A 20,336-nucleotide genomic window follows, 5' to 3' on the forward strand; every position below is an offset into this window, starting at 1 on the left:
TAGCCTCTCCTCTCTCATTCCTTTTGATCATGTTCATTGAACGTGGCCAGCATGAGTCCGCAAGCCATCGAGTACAGAGCAGCGTTCTGCTTTCAATCCTCATAAACAAGGTGACGCGTGAACTCTCCTATGCAAAGCTTAATTGAATAGAAGTGGCTAATCTTGCCAGCATGTCAAACTGTCCTTTTCTCACCCAGCAGCCCCTTTGAAGGTGGAGACGAGGTAAAATGTTATGCATACTGATAGACTCCAAGCTTCTCTGGATTTTTTTCGCTCTTCTCTTCATCTCTCATATACGAGGCCCCCAAGACTTCTGCGTCTGCTGTGATATGAATTAAAGATGAATCTTTCTCACTTTCCCCTCTATAACTTTCTCGCTTCAATACACGGTGTCCTCTGATGGTTTTTCTCCTTCAAAAAATGAAATCATGTTCAGCGTATTGGCAGAAGTTAGTCAAGCCTGTATCTGGACTTGACTTTTTTTATTGGTTCTCGCTCGAGCATCGCTATTACTAGGAGCGGAAATCAGCGGGGATCTGACGAAACCGTATTACATCGTTATTGGCATCGTGATATGATGTATTTCGCTTTTTTATGTTTAGTGTCATAGTGTGTGGTTATTGAAAACTCTGATATATTGCCATATTTTCAGATTTTATTGCTTTGCTCAGTTATATTCTTGTCTTGTTCTGACTTCAAATTGTGGCGGAATTGATTGAGTGCGTGTTGAACAAATGCTGTGGTACGTGTCGCTTCTCAATCTTCTTGAGGTTTTTTTGGACAGATGAGCTATTGCTTTCGCGTTAAATAAAACGTTAAAAGAAATAGAAAGCTTCAAAGTATCACACTCATATCTAGGGACCAGAATAACAGAGAATAAATGTGCCACGTTTTCTTCTTTTGGTGTGGCATCAGACGTATTGTTTCTATGTTTTTTTATCTCTTTTGTTAAAAGGTTGATATGTAACATCTGCCGCTCGTGGCTTTTGATTGGTTGATTAAAGCGTTGACTGTGAATCAGCAGTCAACACTTACTGTTTTCTCAGCCACAGGCATCATGCATAATTTAGCACATAACTCCTTCACACCTCTATTACTTTTATCAGCGTCCTTAGATTTTTGCACACTCTCTCTCCCCCTTTGCACTCTCTATTTCCATCACCTTTTTATCTTTGTGATTTCAAGAAATCCTCGAATCATGTCGTGAAGAGTTAAGAGCAAGTCAAACTGCCTGAGACTAACAAACACTAGTAAGGATATTCATGATAACAGCGCTATCGTATGTTTCATCATTCACGCGCTGGCATTCTCACTTTATGAAGTACTCTTGCAAGGTTCTTGGTCTCAGGCACGTGCCTTTTATTGCACCGGACCAAAGCCGGTAGTCACAAGCATCCTTCACTGTGTGAAGGTGGCAGGACTTTGAAGAACAAAAGAACGCGTTTGAAGCTCGCACTCTTTGTGCCGCATAGAGATGTGCGGGAGTTGGTATTCTCTGCAGTGTTTTTGTTAACCTAACATTTGTTTTCTATCGTCCGCTTTCCCTCTTTGGCTCTCTCTCTTTCTCTGTTTCTCTCTCTATCTCCCTCCATGCACCCTTTGAATCATATCCTCTCTCTGGTTTCCACTAACGCCGAGTATTGCTCTTTGCCGTCTGACTCTTAGACTTCCTTCCTTTTCATGTGCAACTCAACTTTCCATGCCTCCTTCCGGCTTCCTTACTGTCTTTCAATGTTTTATCGTCTTCCCCGCTTTTTTCCATAGCACTCCTCATGCATTTCAACTGCTCTTATCTATATCTCGTTGAAGTTTTATCCCTGTAGTTTGCCGCTTTGCCTTAACTTGCGTATCCGTATTGTTTTTCTGGTTGTTTCTCTCCAACTGACCTCATCTCTCTCTCTCTGTTCTGCAGGTGACGGGGTGCCATGCCAGCTGCTGCTCCCCTGTTGCTGCTCCTCGCCATCTTGTGGTGGCCTCTGGTATTGCCTCCGGCCCACGGTCAACTTCAGGGCCCCCCAACGTTCACCCCCTTCAATGACTCCCGTCTCAATCACCTTCTCATCGACCACCCCTCGGGTCACATCTACGTGGGGGCGGTCAACATGCTTTATCACTTGTCAGCAGATTTGCAGCTGCTCTCCTGGGGCAAAACGGGACCCAAACTGGACAGCCCTGATTGTCTCCCACCCATCGACCATGTCGATTGCACCCTAGCAGCAACCACGGACAACACCAACAAACTTCTACTGCTAGAGCAGGTTCAAGGAGGGCAGCCTCTGAGCCTCATAGTGTGCGGGTCAGTCCTGCAGGGGATCTGCGAGAAGCGGAGCCTCGAGAACGTCTCTCAGATCCTGTACAAGACCGACAACCCCGTGGACACTCAGTATGTGGCTGCAAACAACGATCGCGTGACAACAGTGGGCGTGGTGGTGCAGCAGAAAGGTGTCCTGCTTATGCTCGTTGGCCGGGGATTCACCAACAAAGGAGGCATTCCTCCAATAACGATGAGACGTTTAGCCCCAGTCGCCCACCACTCGGCACCAGCGTTCTCTCACGAAGAACTCGGTAAACTGGTCGTCGGTAGCTACTCGGAGTACAACAATCACTTCGTGAAATCATTCCAACACAACAATTACATCTACTTCGTTTTTTATCGCCGTGACGTGTGGGGCAAACGAGAGTACAGGACGTACGTTTCAAGACTTTGTGCGGGCGACCCTAATTTCTACTCTTACGTCGAGGTGCCGCTTGCTTGCGGCGGAGGATACAATCTGGCACAGGCGGCCACGCTTGGCACGCACCGTGAACATCCCTACCTGTTTGTGGCTATGGCCACAGGGCAACCATCCACACCGACACCCAAAGAGAGTTCGGCTCTTTGTGTCTACAAGGTGGAAGAACTGGATCAAGCCCTGCACGATGCCCAGCTCTTGTGTTACACACAGGAGGGCAAGGATTCCAATAACCAGGAAAAGGCCTACATCGAGTATGAAGTGTCCTCTAGCTGTCTTAAACTCCCGCGGGTAAGCTGACCGACTGGGTTTACAATCATTTCTCATACTGCTTGATATTCATTAGCTTGTTTCCTTTGATGTCCATGCCAAATGATCCGTTGTTGCCTTATTTTGCTCAGCATAGAGAATGAAATCCAACCCACCATCCAGAGGAAATTCCTCTTTATACCACTTTATTTCTAGTATAAGCCAATCAAAGAGCAGCCTTTAATGCTTTTGGCTGTCGCTTCACTGGCTATCTACTTTAATTGCCAGTCACAACCAATCGTACCCTCCTACCTCAGCGTGGCCTCAATAGATGCTAGCAAACCGAGGGAGTGGCAGCACAAGTGTAGCGCTTTTAATGAGGGTTAAATCCATAGCTAAAGAGCTCTAAATTGGAAGATACAGCCGGCAAAACCGTGAGACATCGTGCTATTAGCGGGGTCGTGTAAGACAGCAGGGTGGCACAGTTTATTGGCGACAGATCAGGGTCGGCTGGGTTTTTGTGACGGGGGCTAAGTCCGGACGAGTGGCAGCTGCCCCGGTGCTGACACAGATTAGCGTCCAGATGTCTGCGCCAGTGCTAATCCACGCAACGCAACAAATGCAGCGGTAGTTCTGGAGAATAGACCCAGATGTCTGCGCATCGCAGGTTTTAGATCTGCGCTTTGTGAAATCGTGATGATATTTCGGGCTTCAATTTCTTTAATCAAAGTGTATATATTGATGATTTACACAACAGTAGTGAAGTTTTTTTAAACTGTGATTATAAAAATTTCAAGTGCGAGTTGCTTTGAGTCAAGTCCCAAAAGGTAGAATAAGAATAAAAGGTAAGGCGGTTATAATGGAGATTGGGAATGCTTTATTTTTGTCTCCTTTGTTTTGTGAAAAGGTGTAGTATTATTAGTAGAAAGTTGGGAATATATTGGAAAGGTGCATGTGCGCATGCTCTGGGAAAGGTTTAAATCCAGATTAGCGTAGCAGATGGTTTCAGTTCCCCTGACCCACATCCTCTCTGAGCTCTCATCATCACACAGAATCCCACTGAACCTGTGACCTCATAGTTACCGTGCCGCTACCACAGCTATGCATCTCTGTCCAATACTTAATGAACTGCCTACAAATACAGTATCATGCAACCATATTTGTAGGCAATTTGTTATGCACAATATAAAATGCCAGTTTGTTTCCTACATAAATATTTAAATGAGATTTGCAACTGATTTCAATAGTTTGCTGTTCAATTGTGGATAAACTAATGATGTGATAATCTTAAAAGCTTTCAAATATTGAGTGCAGGCAACCAAATATCGAGTCAAACTAATTCAATTACAAAGATCAATACTAATTAAAATGTTTTATAGATATTAAATGGTATAATTGACTTTTCTTTGACGTTCTCTGCCTGCTTGATGTTTTAACTGGTGCTTGTTGCAATGCATTGTGGCCTATGTGAAGGATACGCGCCTTCGAATTCAGATCGATGTTGCAACTGTTTTAATACCTTAAAGGAAGTGTTGCAGAACAGAAGGCTGTTTGATATCTCCAAGCATTAGATGCGTTTGACTTCAGTCATGTGTCGCTGCTCTCATGCGCAGTCGCTCCGTTGACCGATCCGCTGTGGTATTGTGTCTGTCCTTCCACTGACAGCTGCAGTTCCAGAATAGCATTAGGTCAGGAAACACAGACCTCTGGCTCCAGCGAGAGTGCATCTAAAAATCACTGCCAGCCACAGATAGATGATGGACTGAGTTTGTCAGACACGGTTATAAAAGCAGCGTGTCTTTTTTGGTATTGATTTTCGTGCACAGTGAGGACAGGATGTTTCTGTAACGTTACTGATCGTGGATACTTTGAAAACACTTGGACAGAATTTTTACTTGAGATTATTATTCAACATGTATTTTGGGGTATTTGTTTAGAACGCATCATCGGTCAAGGTTTTGCAGCCATGTGGGCACAGCTGTCTGTCTGTGTGATTTTGCACTGTGCTTGTAGCTCATTATTTCCAAAACATTTAACATTCATTAATTCTTAAACTTTTTATTCCGTTCGACTGAATGCAAAATATAGCTATGATACATTCATGGAAACGCACATGTGGTTCAGACGTTGGAAGAATCATTTACATTTCATTTACATTTGTACATTTGGCAGATGCTTGTATTCAAATCACCTAGCACGATTTTGGTCTGCAACATCACAACCCCAATTATTTTCTCTTTTTCCTTTAGTATGATTAAAGAACAATTTAATATCTGAAATAAACCTGCCCGCAGGGTAAAACTATATGGTGATGTCTATAATACAATGTTTCTGTGGCCATTTAGAATTCAGTGAATGAGTACCCATGTGGTGGAGAACACACGCCCAGCCCCATCGCCAGCGCAATTGCTCTCGAGACCACGCCTGCTTTCTCCTGGATCCCACCCATCACTGCTGTCACCACGGCGACTGAGGTCGGCCACACCATCGTGTTGTTGGGAGACAAAAGTGGACGGCTGCACAAGGTATGACTCAGATCATTTAATGCTTTGAATCGCACCTCATTGAGGCCAAACCTGCAAATTGTGTTTTCGCATCACACGCCCACTATCCATCTCTAAAAGCATAATGGCAAAATCAGCATGGAAAACTGACATTTAAAGACCGTTTACTGTCATTAAGGGTAATTTAATTGAAACACACGCAGCACTCATAATCTGTCATTAAGCAGAAACTCGATGGTAACGAGAAAATATTGTTATTTTAATATTAAAAATGTTAATAAACACATTTTGGTTTGTTCAGAGTTCAACAAAGTTTAGAGCTTTATCTTTTGGCCTTGATGTGAAAATTGGAAGATAACTTTTTTGGTAAAAGGTATTGTAGTGTCGTCACTTGGATACTTTTGTATTATGTTTTAACCAGACTTGGTATTCAAGGCCGCTAACTTGAGACTTTTAAAGTGGTTTGTAACAAACCTTAACACATGTGATATTCGAGGAAGTGATCTCACTTTAGCTTGAATTATGTTCGGCTGGATGGACAAGAGGGTGCACGCACGTCTTAAGCGTCTGTGCTCTTAATAAGAGGTGAGTCATGGGAGATGAAAGAAAATACATGATTAGCAACTCTTCTTTGCACGCTAGGTGTTGGTTTCAAAAAGTTTCATTAAAATGGTTGTTGACACAAAAATTATTGTAGATATATTTACCCTCATGCTTTAACTCTTTGCTTTCATGTTAGTGTATTTCCTTGGAACAGCAAAGCTGAAATGTCAAATTCTTCATGCTTCATTATCGCTTTCTCAAATAATTATACATTTTTGAATGACACGCCTCTTATGTATTCACACAAATTAACCCCCTTACAAAATGTTAGGATTTCCTTCAAGAGTTTATTCTTAATAAATAAATAATAAAAAATTATGCTTTTGCAAGAAACATGCAGGACTGCATCACATAGTTGTTGGTGTTTGTTAAGTCAGCCTTCAGTAGCGACTGCTCAGTAGGGTTTGAACAGCTCAAAGCCAGTCTGGGTTGGGGGGTGTGAATCGTGTGATCATGTGTGTGCACGTGGAAGTGTGTGTATGTGCGTGTGTGTGTGTGTGTGTGTGTGTGTGTGTGTGTATGTGTGTGTATGTGTGTGTGTGCATGCTCATCAGCATGAGAGGACTTGTTCTGATCGCTCATATTAGGTGCCATGGGGAGAACAAGCCCCAGTAGGACTGGTCACATGAGGAGCTCTCCTGGCCGGCTGGTTGGGTGGAGGACTGTTTTTGCCCAAATCCCCTCCAGTTCAGCATGAAATATTAACTACAAAACACTGAAACAGCTGCTTGTTTAGCGCTCCAAACTTTCCTCGGGCAAAACTCCTCACAGGCAGCCCACGATATCACTTCCTCCCTGGAAGATTCTGAAATGCACTGTCTGCAATTCACCTTAGCTCTGTGGTCAATGCGTGGGGTGTGTGTTAAAACATTCACTATTGCTGTTTGCTAAGGTGTTATTATGGCTATCGCTCATAGTTAGAGTTAGTGATGTGAAGAAACCTTAAAGCCAGCATCTGTTTGTGCTGCGGGCAGTGAATTGTAGCTTAATTTATGCATTTTTTGCATGCGTTTTTTTTTCAAAACCAAGGCTTTTTGTTTCACCTAGACAAAATAACAGATACAAATGATGTAATCTTCCTATTCAGAATAATATAGAAACAAGATGTTGTTGTAGTAGATGCTAAGACTAACCTATATAGGATCACCTGTTACTGTAGTTTAAATGATAGATCATTGTGTTAGCATTTTACATTTATGCATTTGCCACACGCTTTTATCCAAAGCGACTTACATTGCATTATACTATACACTATACATCCGTTTCTAAGTATGTGAAATCCCTGGGATAGAACCCATGACCTTAGCGTTGCTAACGCCATGCTCTAACCACTGAGCTACAGGAAAGCAATGCAAAGGGATTACATTTTAGTGGCATCTAGAGGTGAGGTTACGAATTGCAATCAATGGCTCACTCCACCCCTCCTATTTGAAGCACTCCAGTGGCTGACACAGAACTAAGATGTTGTCACGTTTTCGCACATATTTATGAAACGTGTTCTGTAGAGCAGATTTTTCGGTTTAGGGTTACTGTAGGAACAACATTGTGTATTCCATTTAAGGAGACCCGCTGTGTATGTAGATGTAGAAATAGCTCATTCTAAGGTAATAAAAACATAATCTTCATTATGTTAGGTCTTTATACACCTCTGAACACATAGTCAATAGATCTACTGTCAATAGATCCTCCAAAAGACGTTTATTATCAATAATACACACTGGACCTTTAAGCGTGTGATAATTATTAAATAATCGTCTGATCGCAGTTATTTCACTGAATCACAGTTACAGATAACCGCAGTTACTGCACACTTTTAAGAGATAAAACAGGATGTGTATCTGAAACGCCTCTACTTTCACCATTTCTAATTTCATCGTCTGAGTCTTATCAGCACAATTATTTAACAAAGGATTTAATTAAGGATTAAACTAAATGGATACAATTTTTAGGCATATTTAGGTATTAGATGATAAAGGAACAGCTGAAAGACATTGATACAGAGGTATGTTGTTGAATAGCAGTGAACGGATTCAATACAAATCTGCTGAAGAGACACAAAATGGTTTTATATAGTAAAGGCATTGTAAAGGCATATATAGTAAAGGCATTGATCAAGACTGTCTTGACTGTGAGTTTGTTGAATCACTTTGTATTTTTGCTCGTTTTGATGAAAGTCGGTCTAAACTTCAATGCATCTCATGGCAGAGGATGTTGTTCTCTATCTCGGTTTTAGTTTTGCTGCTCATGACTGAACAGTCTACGTCACTATCATCACAATTGCAATGAATTATTTGACAATTAATTGTCGGCCAGATTTTATAATCATGACAGCCTATATTTGACTGATAAAAATGTATGGCTTGAATGCACTGTAAAATGCTTTGGATTAAATGTAAATGTACCAAGCCAACAAAATAAGACCAAAAACCACTTAGCAATGTTTCCTAGCAACTCTATAGCAACACCCTAGCAACCAAGTACAATTTTGTTAAAATCTAATTCATGTGTAATGTTCTGCTTTCATGGACCTCAGAGAAAAGCGCTTGTGGAAAATATTTGAAAACCACATTGTCTCTAAAGTGGATACATTTCGACAATTATCTCTCCTCTCTCTGTGTGCCAGGTCCATGTCCATTTACCCAACGTTTGTTTTTTTGTTGCAGGTGTTCCTCCATGCAAACGGTACAGGCACCAAATACGCCACTGTGGAAGTGGATAGCGAGAGCGCCATTAACGCTGACCTACTCTTGGACAAAACCAAACAGAATGTCTACGTGCTAACTGACAAAAAGGTAAGAGTGACAAATCGTTTCCTTTCAACCGCACGATCTCTCAGAGGATTACACGTTTACTTTGACAAACATGGTTTGAGTGACAGTTGCTCTGCGGATAATGTTTATAGTTGAGCTGTCTGCTTTATGCGATGAATAATTGCCAGTGGAATCGTTTTGACGGCCAATCAGAATCTGAGGTTTTTCGGCACGCTGCTCGGTCGTGCAAAAGTTGCGCTCGCTTGCGTTTATCACTTTGCAAAGCGAAAAGTGCTCAGGGCCTGTGATATTTGTGCATTTCAGGTTACAAAGCTCCATGTTGCGCAGTGCGAGAAGCAGTTGGACTGCCACACCTGTCTGTCGAACAGAGATCCCTACTGCGGCTGGTGTTTGCTGGAGGGCAGGTAATCAAACACAACTCTACCGTTTCACCTTTTCAACACTTGTCTCCCATGAGACTGCACCCCTAGTTTTGCATAAACAATTGTCTTATGTTTATTCCCATAGATCGTTCGTGAATATTTGTCAGTTTATCTTTTGTGGGGTTATTCTAGGTACTGCATTTATATGTTTTAAAGTGTCAAGCCCTATTCGCATGGGTATAGTTTTATACCTCGTGTGATTTAGAAATTACCTCCCCACATCTGTATTTCATGTGATGCATTTGCACTGGATCAGTGAATCCTGTGATTCAATTTTTTACTTATATTAGTAAAATTATTAGTATTTTACTTGATATAACTTATTTCCAGGATATGATGGCAAGGCTTTGCGTACAGTTTGTATATAGTTGTATGGTATATAACGATATTGACCATACCTGTAAGCATTTGAGACCTGTGGCAGTGTTGGCAGGTGTGGATATGACCTAGCCCCCGAAAATGAATCTTAAATGAATCTTAAATTTTATTTGACAAATTACAGACATGGAAGATTTGCGCTGGATCAAGATTATTACAAATGACTAGAGGTCCCAAGGTAACACTAACCCTGTGCGAATAGGGCTTTAGTCGAACTAAAAATGAAAATTGATTAACCTCTTTCATGTGTTTCCAAACCCACAACCCACAACAGACAATTTTAGGATGTTCTTCATACAATTAAAAGAAAACGAGGGCTAAGTGGTCTAAATAGTATAAATCCCGATTCACTTTTGATGTATGTAGAACCATGGATATAATAAATTAATATGATTGTGGTAGGATATGATGGTGAGAAAATGGTTTTCGTTCCTCTTTAACACGGGCTGACCTTACACTGTCCCATGAAGCTTTGTTAAATGAAATCTCTAAATCTTGGAGGCCTCCGCAGCTCATTCAGTTGAGCTTTCATATGCCCAGTAACATTCAGCGGAGTCTAATCTTATTGTGTGTGTATGTGTGTGTCAGATGCACGCAGAAGATGGACTGTGCGCGACACGCTCAACCACACCACTGGATCTGGAGCTACGGCCACGAGCGTCAGTGTGTGTCCATAGAGAACATCACACCTGCCATCCAAAGCAGAGAAGAGCAAACAGAGGTACATAAAATGATCTCAGATCAACATAAAGTCATACATGTCTACACCACAATCGCACGGCTCACTTGGGTGTTATTCCGAATGTTTGTCTCAAACTCATTGTTGTCAAGATGCTTGATAGCTCCGCCCGCAGTGATGTATCATTTTGCCAAAATAACTTTATATTGGACTTTCAGATAGATTTTTATTGGCTGTTATTTTCATTTTCAATAGTGCCGTCTTGTGAACACTTTGTTGTAGGTGGACTAGTTTAAAGCCAGTAAACTGTTTGTGTGCAGTATGCATCATTTCATGAATGTCTGTGGGTTCTGTGGTCGTGTGATATGAGGCTGCGGTTACATTATAGGTTTACCTGTGTCTAGTCTTACTATGCAACACGCTTCAGTTGAATTGGATGTTTTAATTGTGATAAAACTTCATAAGTTTGTGGATTTTAGTGTGTTTAGCTTTAAAGGAACACTCCACTTTTTTGGAAGTAGGCTCCTTCTCCAACTCACCAGAGTTAATAAGTTGAGTTTTACCATTTTGGAGTCTATTCAGCCGATCTCCGAGTCTGGCGTTAGCACTTTTAGCATAGCTTAGCATAGATCATTGAATCCCAGTAGACAAGTTGCATCATGTTCAAAAATGGCCAAAGAGTTTTAATATTTTTAGTATTTAAAACTTGACTCTTCTGTACTTGTATCGTGTGCTAAGACTGGTGGAAAATGAAAAGTTGCGATTTACTTGCCAAATGCCTAGAAAATCGCAACTTTTTCATTTTTCTTAGGACATGATATAAGTACAGAAGAGTCACGATTTAAATAGGAAAAATATCGAAACTCTTTGGTCTAATTGAATTCAACAATCTATGCCAAGCTATGTTAAAAGTGCTATCGCCAGACCCGGAGATCGGCTGAATAGAGTCCAAAATGGTAAAACTCAACTTATTAACTCTGGGGGATTTGGAGAATGAGCCTACTTAAAAAATAAAGTGGAGTGTTCCTTTAAGGCATAGAAATGTAAGCAAACAAATCTATTACAAAAAAAACAACTCCATGTTAAAATCAGTGAACTCCTGGGTTTTTAACATGGTTGTGGTCACTTGTTGAAGAAAATCCTCATAACCAGAAAGGAATCCAGACAGCCGGGTTTATTACAGCACAGATCGGACACAGCAGATGTCTGTTTGTTCTTAACACAAGCACAGACAGTTTTGTAAACACAAGCGTTCTATATACACAGGAAGACTTTGGTCTTAACAAGCAAACCCAAAAAACAACTAAACAAAAGTATCAACAACATCTCGGATTAGTATTCACAGGACAAACCTTGGCCCGACACTGCTAAACTGGCCATTAATTGTGTCAAATGTTTTCCTTCTTTGCTTTTAAGGTCTCTTTCACAGTCCTTCAGTTGCCGGTCCTGTCAAAAGATGAGTCTCTATCTTGTGCTTTTGGGAGTTTGGCTGCTCAACCTGCGGTTGTCATGGAGAACAGAATCACATGTCAATCACCGGCGCCCAAGGAGCTCCCCCCCAGCCTGCCAGGCAACGGTGAGGCACGCTGACACAATAACATTGCCAAGTCACTTTTATCCTCGCAATCAACTGTTGATCTGAAACCTAAACCGCTTCTTTTGCACCCACAACACATCCCTGACCTTTTCGCGGTAATGTAAAACTGGTTATCATGTTTTAATCTGCATGCACAGCAAGATTCAGAGATAACCGCTTGTTTATAGAATATGTGATTGTGAGAGATAGGCTGATGTTGAAAGATATTTCTGCCGCTAAGCTGATAAATTGTCTTCTCTGAAAGTTGAAGATGCCAATCTTAGGAACTCCAAATGCCGACTTTAAGCGAACAACTCAAAAGTTGTGAATGTCCACTGTGAGAATCTCCACCGTTTGCTCTTGAAAATATCAGGGATGGTTAAATATTGAAATGTAAAGGAATGTTAAATATTCAAGAAGAAATGCTTGTTTTAAATGTGTTGGGTAAACGTGTCTCTTATTCATTTTGTTGAGCTGTTTTTTCTTCTGCCGGTTTGTTTGTAGATCACGTCTCTGTCCAGATGGCACTGAAGTTTGGAGACGTGACTTTCTCGCACACAAACATCACCTTTTATGACTGCAAAGCGGTCGGACGGCTCAATGTTACTTCACCGTAAGAACACAAACACATGTTTCTGCTGTTGAAGAAATAAAATGTAATTGCTGTATTATATAACAATAGACACTATTGATATTTATACATCACAGTATTGTTTGTTGTGTTGCTGTGTGAATTTATGTGTATAGTATAGTAGCATTATTTTGCGGCTGGTTTTATAAGTAATTCCGGTAACACTCTACAATAAGGTTGATTTTTTTTGCATTAGTTAGCATGAATTTGCCAACGTGAATTTACAACAATAAACAACCTTCTACAGCAGTGGTTCTCAACCTTATCATGGTCGCCTCCCCCGTATACCCATTTTAAGAACTTGCGCCCCCCCCAAACTGTACAGTGAGGATGGATAAGATAAATGATGTGTAAAGTATGTTAAATATATAAACTATATAAAGAAAAATACCTTTATATGACCGATTGATCTCAAGAGATTAGATTATAGATTATAAATGTAACAACCCTGCTGATAAAAACAAGAGAAACTATCACAGAAATGAATGGGATCCATTAAAATACCATTGTGAACCGTTCGCTTTTTGCATTAAAACCCAAATTCTAGTGTTTTGGGCATTATTCCAAAAGGATTAATCTGCCAGATCACAAGAACGGTGCGCGTTTCATAATTTTAACACAAGCGAGAGTTTATTCACAGTTTATAATACAGACGCGGTGTGGTGTCATTTGCCTGTCGATAACAGCGTTTAACATCTTTGATAACTGTCAACAGCTTTAAACAGCCGTCCAAGTTCAGAAATACATGAAAAGGCACTTTATTTACACATCACTCACTTTACAAAACTCTGAACTCATCGGGAGAGAGAGACACGCGCTTATTCTAAAATTACAGTCGGAAAGACAAACATAATTACATGATCAACCTGTTTCTGAAGATGATGTCGAGGTAATTGCTGCTGCTTCCTGAGGGGATGTTTGCCTACTTTCCTGTAGATATTAAGCTCTTGTGCGCAGCCTAAAATTGCACTGCACATTGCAGAACCTACAATGAGTCTGCGCGGCCACTCACAAGCGCAGCTTCAGACGGAACATTGCACTCCGTCAATTTTCAATCGCGTTCCTCCGTGCATTCGCCATAGAGTTCCAAAGGTTGGGGTTTCGGGAAAACCTTCATGCCCCACCTGCAGTACCTCTGCATCCCCCTGGTTGAGAAGCACTGTTTTACAGCATTTATTCATTCAGTTCATGTTCATTTCAGTGTTTACAAATGCGTTTTTAAAATCAGTTGATGTAACTGTTAACTTGAGTTAATGATAATAATTGTATTGAAATTAAGTAAGACTAATGCTGGAATACACTACAAGACTTTAAAAACATTAAAAACATCATTCACTTGCAGAGTTTTTGAAAGTTTCAGGTAGAAAGACACTAACTGATCAAATCTGCAGACTGCCACAGACTTTCTGCAACAGATCCACACTTGGCAAAATCTGAGCAAAAGTCTTGTAGTGTATTTTAACCTTAAAGTCCCGGTGAAATAAAAAATCACAATAATTATTTTTTCATGAAATATTGCAGCGTTTATAGTAAATAGCTTATCAATGTGGGTCATTATCTTTTTCATGTACCCTCATAATCTTCAGTTAAAATCTGAAAATGCACGTTCGACCTGAAATGACTATTCATCTTAAATGACGTAAACTAGACGGTTTGGGCGGAGCATACTTTAACTCCTCCCCTTCAACTGTCAGTCTGCTGCCAGTTTCATTTCAAAATCAATACAACAGCTCTTTTTACACATCCAATTAATTTGCAGTGAAACATGCAAGGCACCCCCACTGATTTTCTCCTTTGAATTTCTTTTCACTCGGAAATGTGTTGGAATATGGAAATAAACGATTGCAAATTCGGATTCAGGGGGACTTTAACAAAGATTAATACATGCTGAAAAACTAAATTGCTCAATGTTAGTTTGTCCATTTACAACTGTAAACAAAAGAAGTGTTGCGAGTGAGTGAAATGTGATGTAAGCATTTTTTCGGGAGATTGATCAGAGAGATTATGGAAAAACAGGTTAAAACTAAATGATAGTTGTATTTAAAGGGACAGTCCACCCAAAAATGAAGATTCTGTCATAATTTACTTTGTTCCAAATCTGTATAGATTTCTTAGTTCTGATGAACACAGAGAAATATATTTTAAAGAATGCTTTTAACCACACAGTTCTTGGCCACCATTGACTACCATAGTATGAAGAAATACATTGGTAGTCCATAGTGCCCCAGAACTGTTTTCTCTCCTACATTTTTAAAAATATCTTATTTTTTGTTCAACAGAACAAACGTGTTTACAAACCAAAATTTTCCTTTCATGGAAGTACTAGTGTCCATCAAAACAAAGAGATTTATACCGATTAAGAACAAATTTTAATTTTTGGGTGAACTGTTCCTTTAATGCAGGAAACACTGATTGACTTTATAAGTGAACTTCAAGGAAGAAAGGTTTTTATGACGACCCCCTTAAACTGGTAATAACTGTCTGTTGTGGCTCATGTGTGATATGTTGCAGGTGTATGGCGTGTGTTAGCAGCATGTGGCCGTGTCACTGGTGTGTAAAGGATGAACTCTGCGCTAATGAGAAGAGCTGTCCCAGCCAGCATATCATCTATAACAGCAGGGTAAGAGACTTTACCCAGGGCTTGCACACAGTCCACATCGGGGTCATGACAGTCACAGAGGTCCATTGTCATCTGTGCTTGAGCAGCAAGAGGCCACGTGTTCACCGAAGTATTTTTCACCAGCTTGTTTTTTTCAGCTGAGATGCTTTGGTTGCTATGATACAGCATATATTTATTGAGTAATGTGTTAATAGTATCTTATTACAAAGATAGTTTAATGAACCTGTGTAATGAACAGGTGCTAATATTGTGATACCCCGGGGATATATCGTCTAGTACACAAATTGATGTTCGAAAAACAACTTCTGCATTGTTTATCTGTCATGCTACACATATGATGCTGGTTGGTTTGTTTGTTTGGTATTCGTCCCACCCAGAACTGATCACAGGGGATCGGTACAACATTGTACTGAAAAACGTTGGACATTTTTTGGCAACTGGGAAAAAATGAGCACTTCACGTGGAATAAGCTCTCAGTGCCTCGCTGGCCGCTGCCATTTTTTAAAAGCGTGGTCCTTTTAATTCCAACAATTGAAAAATATGATGGTTTTAGGAAAAACGCTTTGGTGGACACAGCCTAACAGATTAATAGAACACCGTAAAGTCAAATAATGAGGTTGATGGGTTCATCTAGTTTTTTGTATTTTTTAGTGCTGATGATTTCAATAGACTTCTTACACCCTGTTGTGCTTTAGCTTTCGGATATTTTGCACGGTACATTTTTTTGTCAATTAGTCTGTCAAAAAGTTGACTTATATGCATATGTGACTGTACATTTTTTTTTACAAAAAAGATAAATCAGTATTTTGCTGTTTAGGATGTAAATGATCAATATAAGTATCGGTAATATAAAACAATGTAATGTTTAAAAGTTTGTTTTCAAAATTTTGTTATTTCACACCATAGGATTTTTTTCCGTCAATTACCCATTTACTTAACCATGAGAGATTCACAATATTCTAAACACTGTAGGATAGATGTATGTGAGCATTACCTGCATTAAAGTCCTGACATCTTATGTGTTTGTGTACAGGAAGAGTTAACGCCCCGTGGATCTGACTCTTGCCCCTGCGTGTGGGCTCTGGAGACCTCACCTCTGGTTCCTGTCGGCTTTGACACCGAGCTCTCTCTGCAGGGCAAAAACCTGGACCTATTCGAGGTGATTATCATCTGCGGTTTGACCCTCCGCCCCTCATATTGTACGTCAGTCAATATGCTGGCCTTGGTCATTTCATGTCCGTGCATTTAAAGAGGCCATTATTTTCAGGCTCTCGATGTGGGTGTTCATTTATGATAATGTATGTAGAGGGTGAGGGGGTTGGAGACAGCCCGTGATTAGCGTGTGACATACGGTCTGATATTCCAAACAGGATGAGGAAGATTACAAGTGCGTGCTGGTCATCGAAGGCCAGGAGCTCGAGTTAGCGGCCACGCTGGACCGCAGCGAAGAGACGGGGGCGCATGTGTTCAAGTGCGCAGCTCATCAGGTGATATTAATAGCATCCATTTATTGTCGCATCACGCCACATCCGCAGCGGCTAATATAGACTTGCGTGTGACGTCTGCACTGATAATAACTGTAATTTATGGCTCCACCTTGCAAAACACAGCAATCCATTTGTGCACATTATTTGTCGGTATGCACTTGGCTGATTACACATTGATTTTGTGTGTGTGTTTAGTTTCAGTACTCAGGGAAGCAGTTTGAATATTCTGCACCGATATATCTGCAATGGGGCACGCAACGTATAGATTCAGCGCCACATCTTCGCCGTAAGTACAGTGACCTTTTCTACATGATTATTTCATCCTAATACAAACATGATGGTCCAATAGAGGTGGTGGAAAAAAGAATTAGAATAATTGAAGTGATGAAGTTAAAGGGATAGTGCAAGCAAAAATGAGAATTCTTTCATCATTTCAAACATGAACACAAAATATATTTTGAAGAACGTCAGTAACCAAATAACATTGGCCCCCGTTGACTTCCATTGTATGAACACAAAACAACTGAGACATTTAACAAAATATCATCGTTTTTAACAACATGAGGGCGAATAAATAATGACAGATTTTTTTTATGCGATTCAAGGTCTGTAAATAAGCACACTTTTTCATCCTTTAACAGTGTTGTATCTGTTCTTTGTTTCCGTGTAACAGTGCAGCTGTACAACTGCGCAGTGGGGCAGTCCGACTGCAGTCAGTGTCACGCGGTCGCAGAGAGTTACGGGTGTGTGTGGTGTGCTGATGAAGCACCTGGTTGTGTGTACAACCAATCGTGTGCCAGTGGAACGGTGGACACCTGTCCTCCCCCTCTTATTACACAGGTGTGCACACACACACGGCCCGCCGGTTTGTTCCAGATATTTTGATCAGAGATGTGTCAGCTCATGAAGTTCTGGTATAGCAACTATATAGTAACTTAGTTTCTCACTAAACTTCAAATTGTAAAGTTGCACTGAGCTTTGTTTCATTGTTGTCAGTGATACAAATGATCTGCAGAAGAACTTCACTGACTGTATTACAGTATTTTAATTTGCTTACATCGTTTTTTTTATCTTTTCAAAACATTCTTATCAACAGTACAATGTACATCTGAATCTGAAAATGTATTGCTTGAACATTATTAGTCATTGGGAACTTGTTAAACTTGTTTTCTCTTTGAATTGTTTTTACCCACCCCATTCATTGTTTTACCATTTTATTAAATTTAAATAACCAAGCTGCAGTATCTTATGTCTGTTTGCTTCCAAAATAAATCCATTTTGTTTTCTCATCTGTCTTGGAAGTCAATCAAATACTTTAACTGCTAGTCCTTTATTGTGTAAACCAGTTAGTCAGAAATATGAAGCCTATATAATGGGAGTTTATTTTGGGCCCTTTCTAAAAGTTGATTTAGAAAACTGAATTCAATTTTGAGTTGAGTTTCATTAATCACAGTAATTAATGTTTCTCAAGACTTCGTTTGTTTATTGTGTGGTCAGGTGGAACCGCTGACCGGGCCACTGGAGGGCGGCATTTTGCTGACGATCCAGGGCTCGAATCTCGGCCAGAGCTTCCAGGACATCCAGGCCGGAGTGACGGTGGCAGGGGTCTCATGCAGGCCTCTCCTCGAGGCTTACCGGATTTCCACAAGGTACATTAACAGCAGCACATCCAACATCTTCTTCTCAGTTTCATAAAGGGATGGTTCACCCAAAAAGAAAAATAGCTCTCATGAATTATTCAACCTCAAGTTGTTCAAAACCTGTCTACAATTTTTTCGTTCTGTTCAGAAAGATATTTAGAAAAATGTTAGCAAGTCAGATTTCTGCGGCACCATTGACCAGCATGGTTTTCCTAAATTCTTCAAAATATCTAATTTTGTGTAATCCAATATTGTTTCTACTATAGTAGTCAATGATGTCCCAGAAATCTCAGATGCTAACATTCTTCCAAATATTGCTCTTTATGTTCAACCAAACAAAGAAATTTAGACCGGTTAGGAACAACTTGAGGGTGAGAAACTTAATTTTTGGGTGAACTATCCCTCTAAGTGACTGTGTTTTTGGTGCGATAAATAATCAGAATTTTGACAGGATGACAGATTAGCGTATGACAGCGTTTCTAAACCATTGCATTTTTTTCTTCTAATGTGTTTCAGCATCGTGTGTGAGCTGCTGGCGAGCCCAAACGTGTCCGCTGGGCCGGTCGTCATCACAGTAAGAGGCTCAGAAAGAGGAGAATCCCAGCAGACGTTCTCATATCAGGACCCACGGCTAAACAGGATTGTGCCTGACAGGGGACCTTTAGCGGGAGGCACGATGCTCACCATTCATGGATCTCAACTGCTGACGGGACAGAGAACGGAACAAAGAAGCGACGAAATCACAGGCCTCCAAGCTTTCGTGGGCTCACAGACCTGTCGCATGTAAGCGTCGATTGTGTCTTGAAGTAAAAAGTTAGTCATTTCTTGCATCACATTCGTTTTATTTGTGACGTGTGTTTTTTTCTTAGAGATGGAGTGAGTGACACTTGGCTGATCTGTCGAACCAGTCACTCAAACCACACTGGAAAAGTGCCAGTCAAGGTGATATTTGGAAAAGCAGAGAGGATTGTGGGCAGTGTCCTTTTCAGTTATATGGAAGACCCGGTTATTACTGATGCGACCCCTACAGAGAGTTTCTACGGGTGCGAATCTGTTCATTGCTCAGAAAATCATTCGTTCTACATCTACATTATGAGCCTGTGTTCCTCAAACATTGTTCGTGTCTGAATGCAGGGGGGGACGTGCTGTAGGTGTGACTGGACAAAACCTTAACGTCGTCCAGCAGCCGAAGATGTCGGTCTCCTTTGAGCAGAGACACGCTTCTGAAGTCAGAAAACGCAGATATAGTCACGTCTCTGTCAGGAGTCCCCTGAAAACGGTAAAACACATTTCACACGTATATCCAGCTTTACATATCAAACGCCACATTCATGTACAAATCAATGCATACAGGGTCTCTCAGAGGTTCAAATATTTATTGTAATTGAAGTATATTTGTACTCCCTCAGTCTCAAAGCTCATGAAAGAGAATGTTTTTAGAAATTCAACGCTGTACGTTTATCTGTGTCTTTAGAGACAGGAGCCTTGCACCAATGTTACCTGGGAGCGGATGATTTGCAGGACCCCCTCCGTGCCGCCGGACTCGCGGATCACGCGAGTGTGGTTTGAGATGGACAACGTGCACATCGACTTCAAAACCATCAAGAACAAAGAATTCGTATACTACCCGAACCCAGAATTATTCAAGCTGAACAGCGAGGCTCCGGGAACTGCCATTCGCTTCAAACCCGGCGGAGTCCTGGCAGTAGAGGTTTGTTTTATCTAGATATAAAAATAAACTCGAATAGATCGATTTGAGGATTGTGCCATTGAATGCTGATGTATTTGGAGTTTTTTTATACTAGAACTTTTGGAACGAACCGTTTGTAAAAAACCTGCGCCATTGAACCGATACTGATAGCGAATTGTTTAATTTGGATACTGATGCTGTGATGTTTGATACATTTGCTAAAATGACTAGAATGATTTTATTTTGGTTGTGACTAACTTCGTTCAAGTGAAAGAGTTGCAACTGTATCGGTTCAGATCAAATAAGAATATTTAAAACCAGATTCCGTGAGATACGGCGCTAAACTGAACTCGG

The 20,336-nt window shown here is 40.7% G+C and overlaps 1 protein-coding gene across 2 annotated transcripts in view; it reads left to right on the forward strand.

The window, feature by feature from the left end:
* The window catches only part of plxnb3 (plexin B3), a 53,793-nt gene that overhangs the window by 24,748 nt on the left and 8,709 nt on the right, over positions 1-20,336 (forward strand). For both annotated transcript variants that reach the window (XM_056772875.1, XM_056772876.1), the window contains exons 2-18: positions 1,913-3,023; positions 5,327-5,506; positions 8,752-8,880; positions 9,163-9,263; positions 10,248-10,380; positions 11,755-11,914; positions 12,419-12,527; positions 15,057-15,165; positions 16,199-16,324; positions 16,536-16,652; positions 16,848-16,938; positions 17,326-17,492; positions 18,150-18,301; positions 18,809-19,075; positions 19,162-19,335; positions 19,427-19,571; positions 19,767-20,003. In XM_056772875.1, the coding sequence (XP_056628853.1) occupies positions 1,926-3,023; positions 5,327-5,506; positions 8,752-8,880; positions 9,163-9,263; positions 10,248-10,380; positions 11,755-11,914; positions 12,419-12,527; positions 15,057-15,165; positions 16,199-16,324; positions 16,536-16,652; positions 16,848-16,938; positions 17,326-17,492; positions 18,150-18,301; positions 18,809-19,075; positions 19,162-19,335; positions 19,427-19,571; positions 19,767-20,003 (3,495 nt within the window). In that variant the 5' untranslated portion in view covers positions 1,913-1,925. The remainder of the gene's footprint in view (positions 1-1,912; positions 3,024-5,326; positions 5,507-8,751; positions 8,881-9,162; positions 9,264-10,247; positions 10,381-11,754; positions 11,915-12,418; positions 12,528-15,056; positions 15,166-16,198; positions 16,325-16,535; positions 16,653-16,847; positions 16,939-17,325; positions 17,493-18,149; positions 18,302-18,808; positions 19,076-19,161; positions 19,336-19,426; positions 19,572-19,766; positions 20,004-20,336) is intronic.

Source organism: Triplophysa dalaica, chromosome 18 (assembly GCF_015846415.1).
Source record: "Triplophysa dalaica isolate WHDGS20190420 chromosome 18, ASM1584641v1, whole genome shotgun sequence".
NCBI lineage: Eukaryota > Metazoa > Chordata > Actinopteri > Cypriniformes > Nemacheilidae > Triplophysa > Triplophysa dalaica.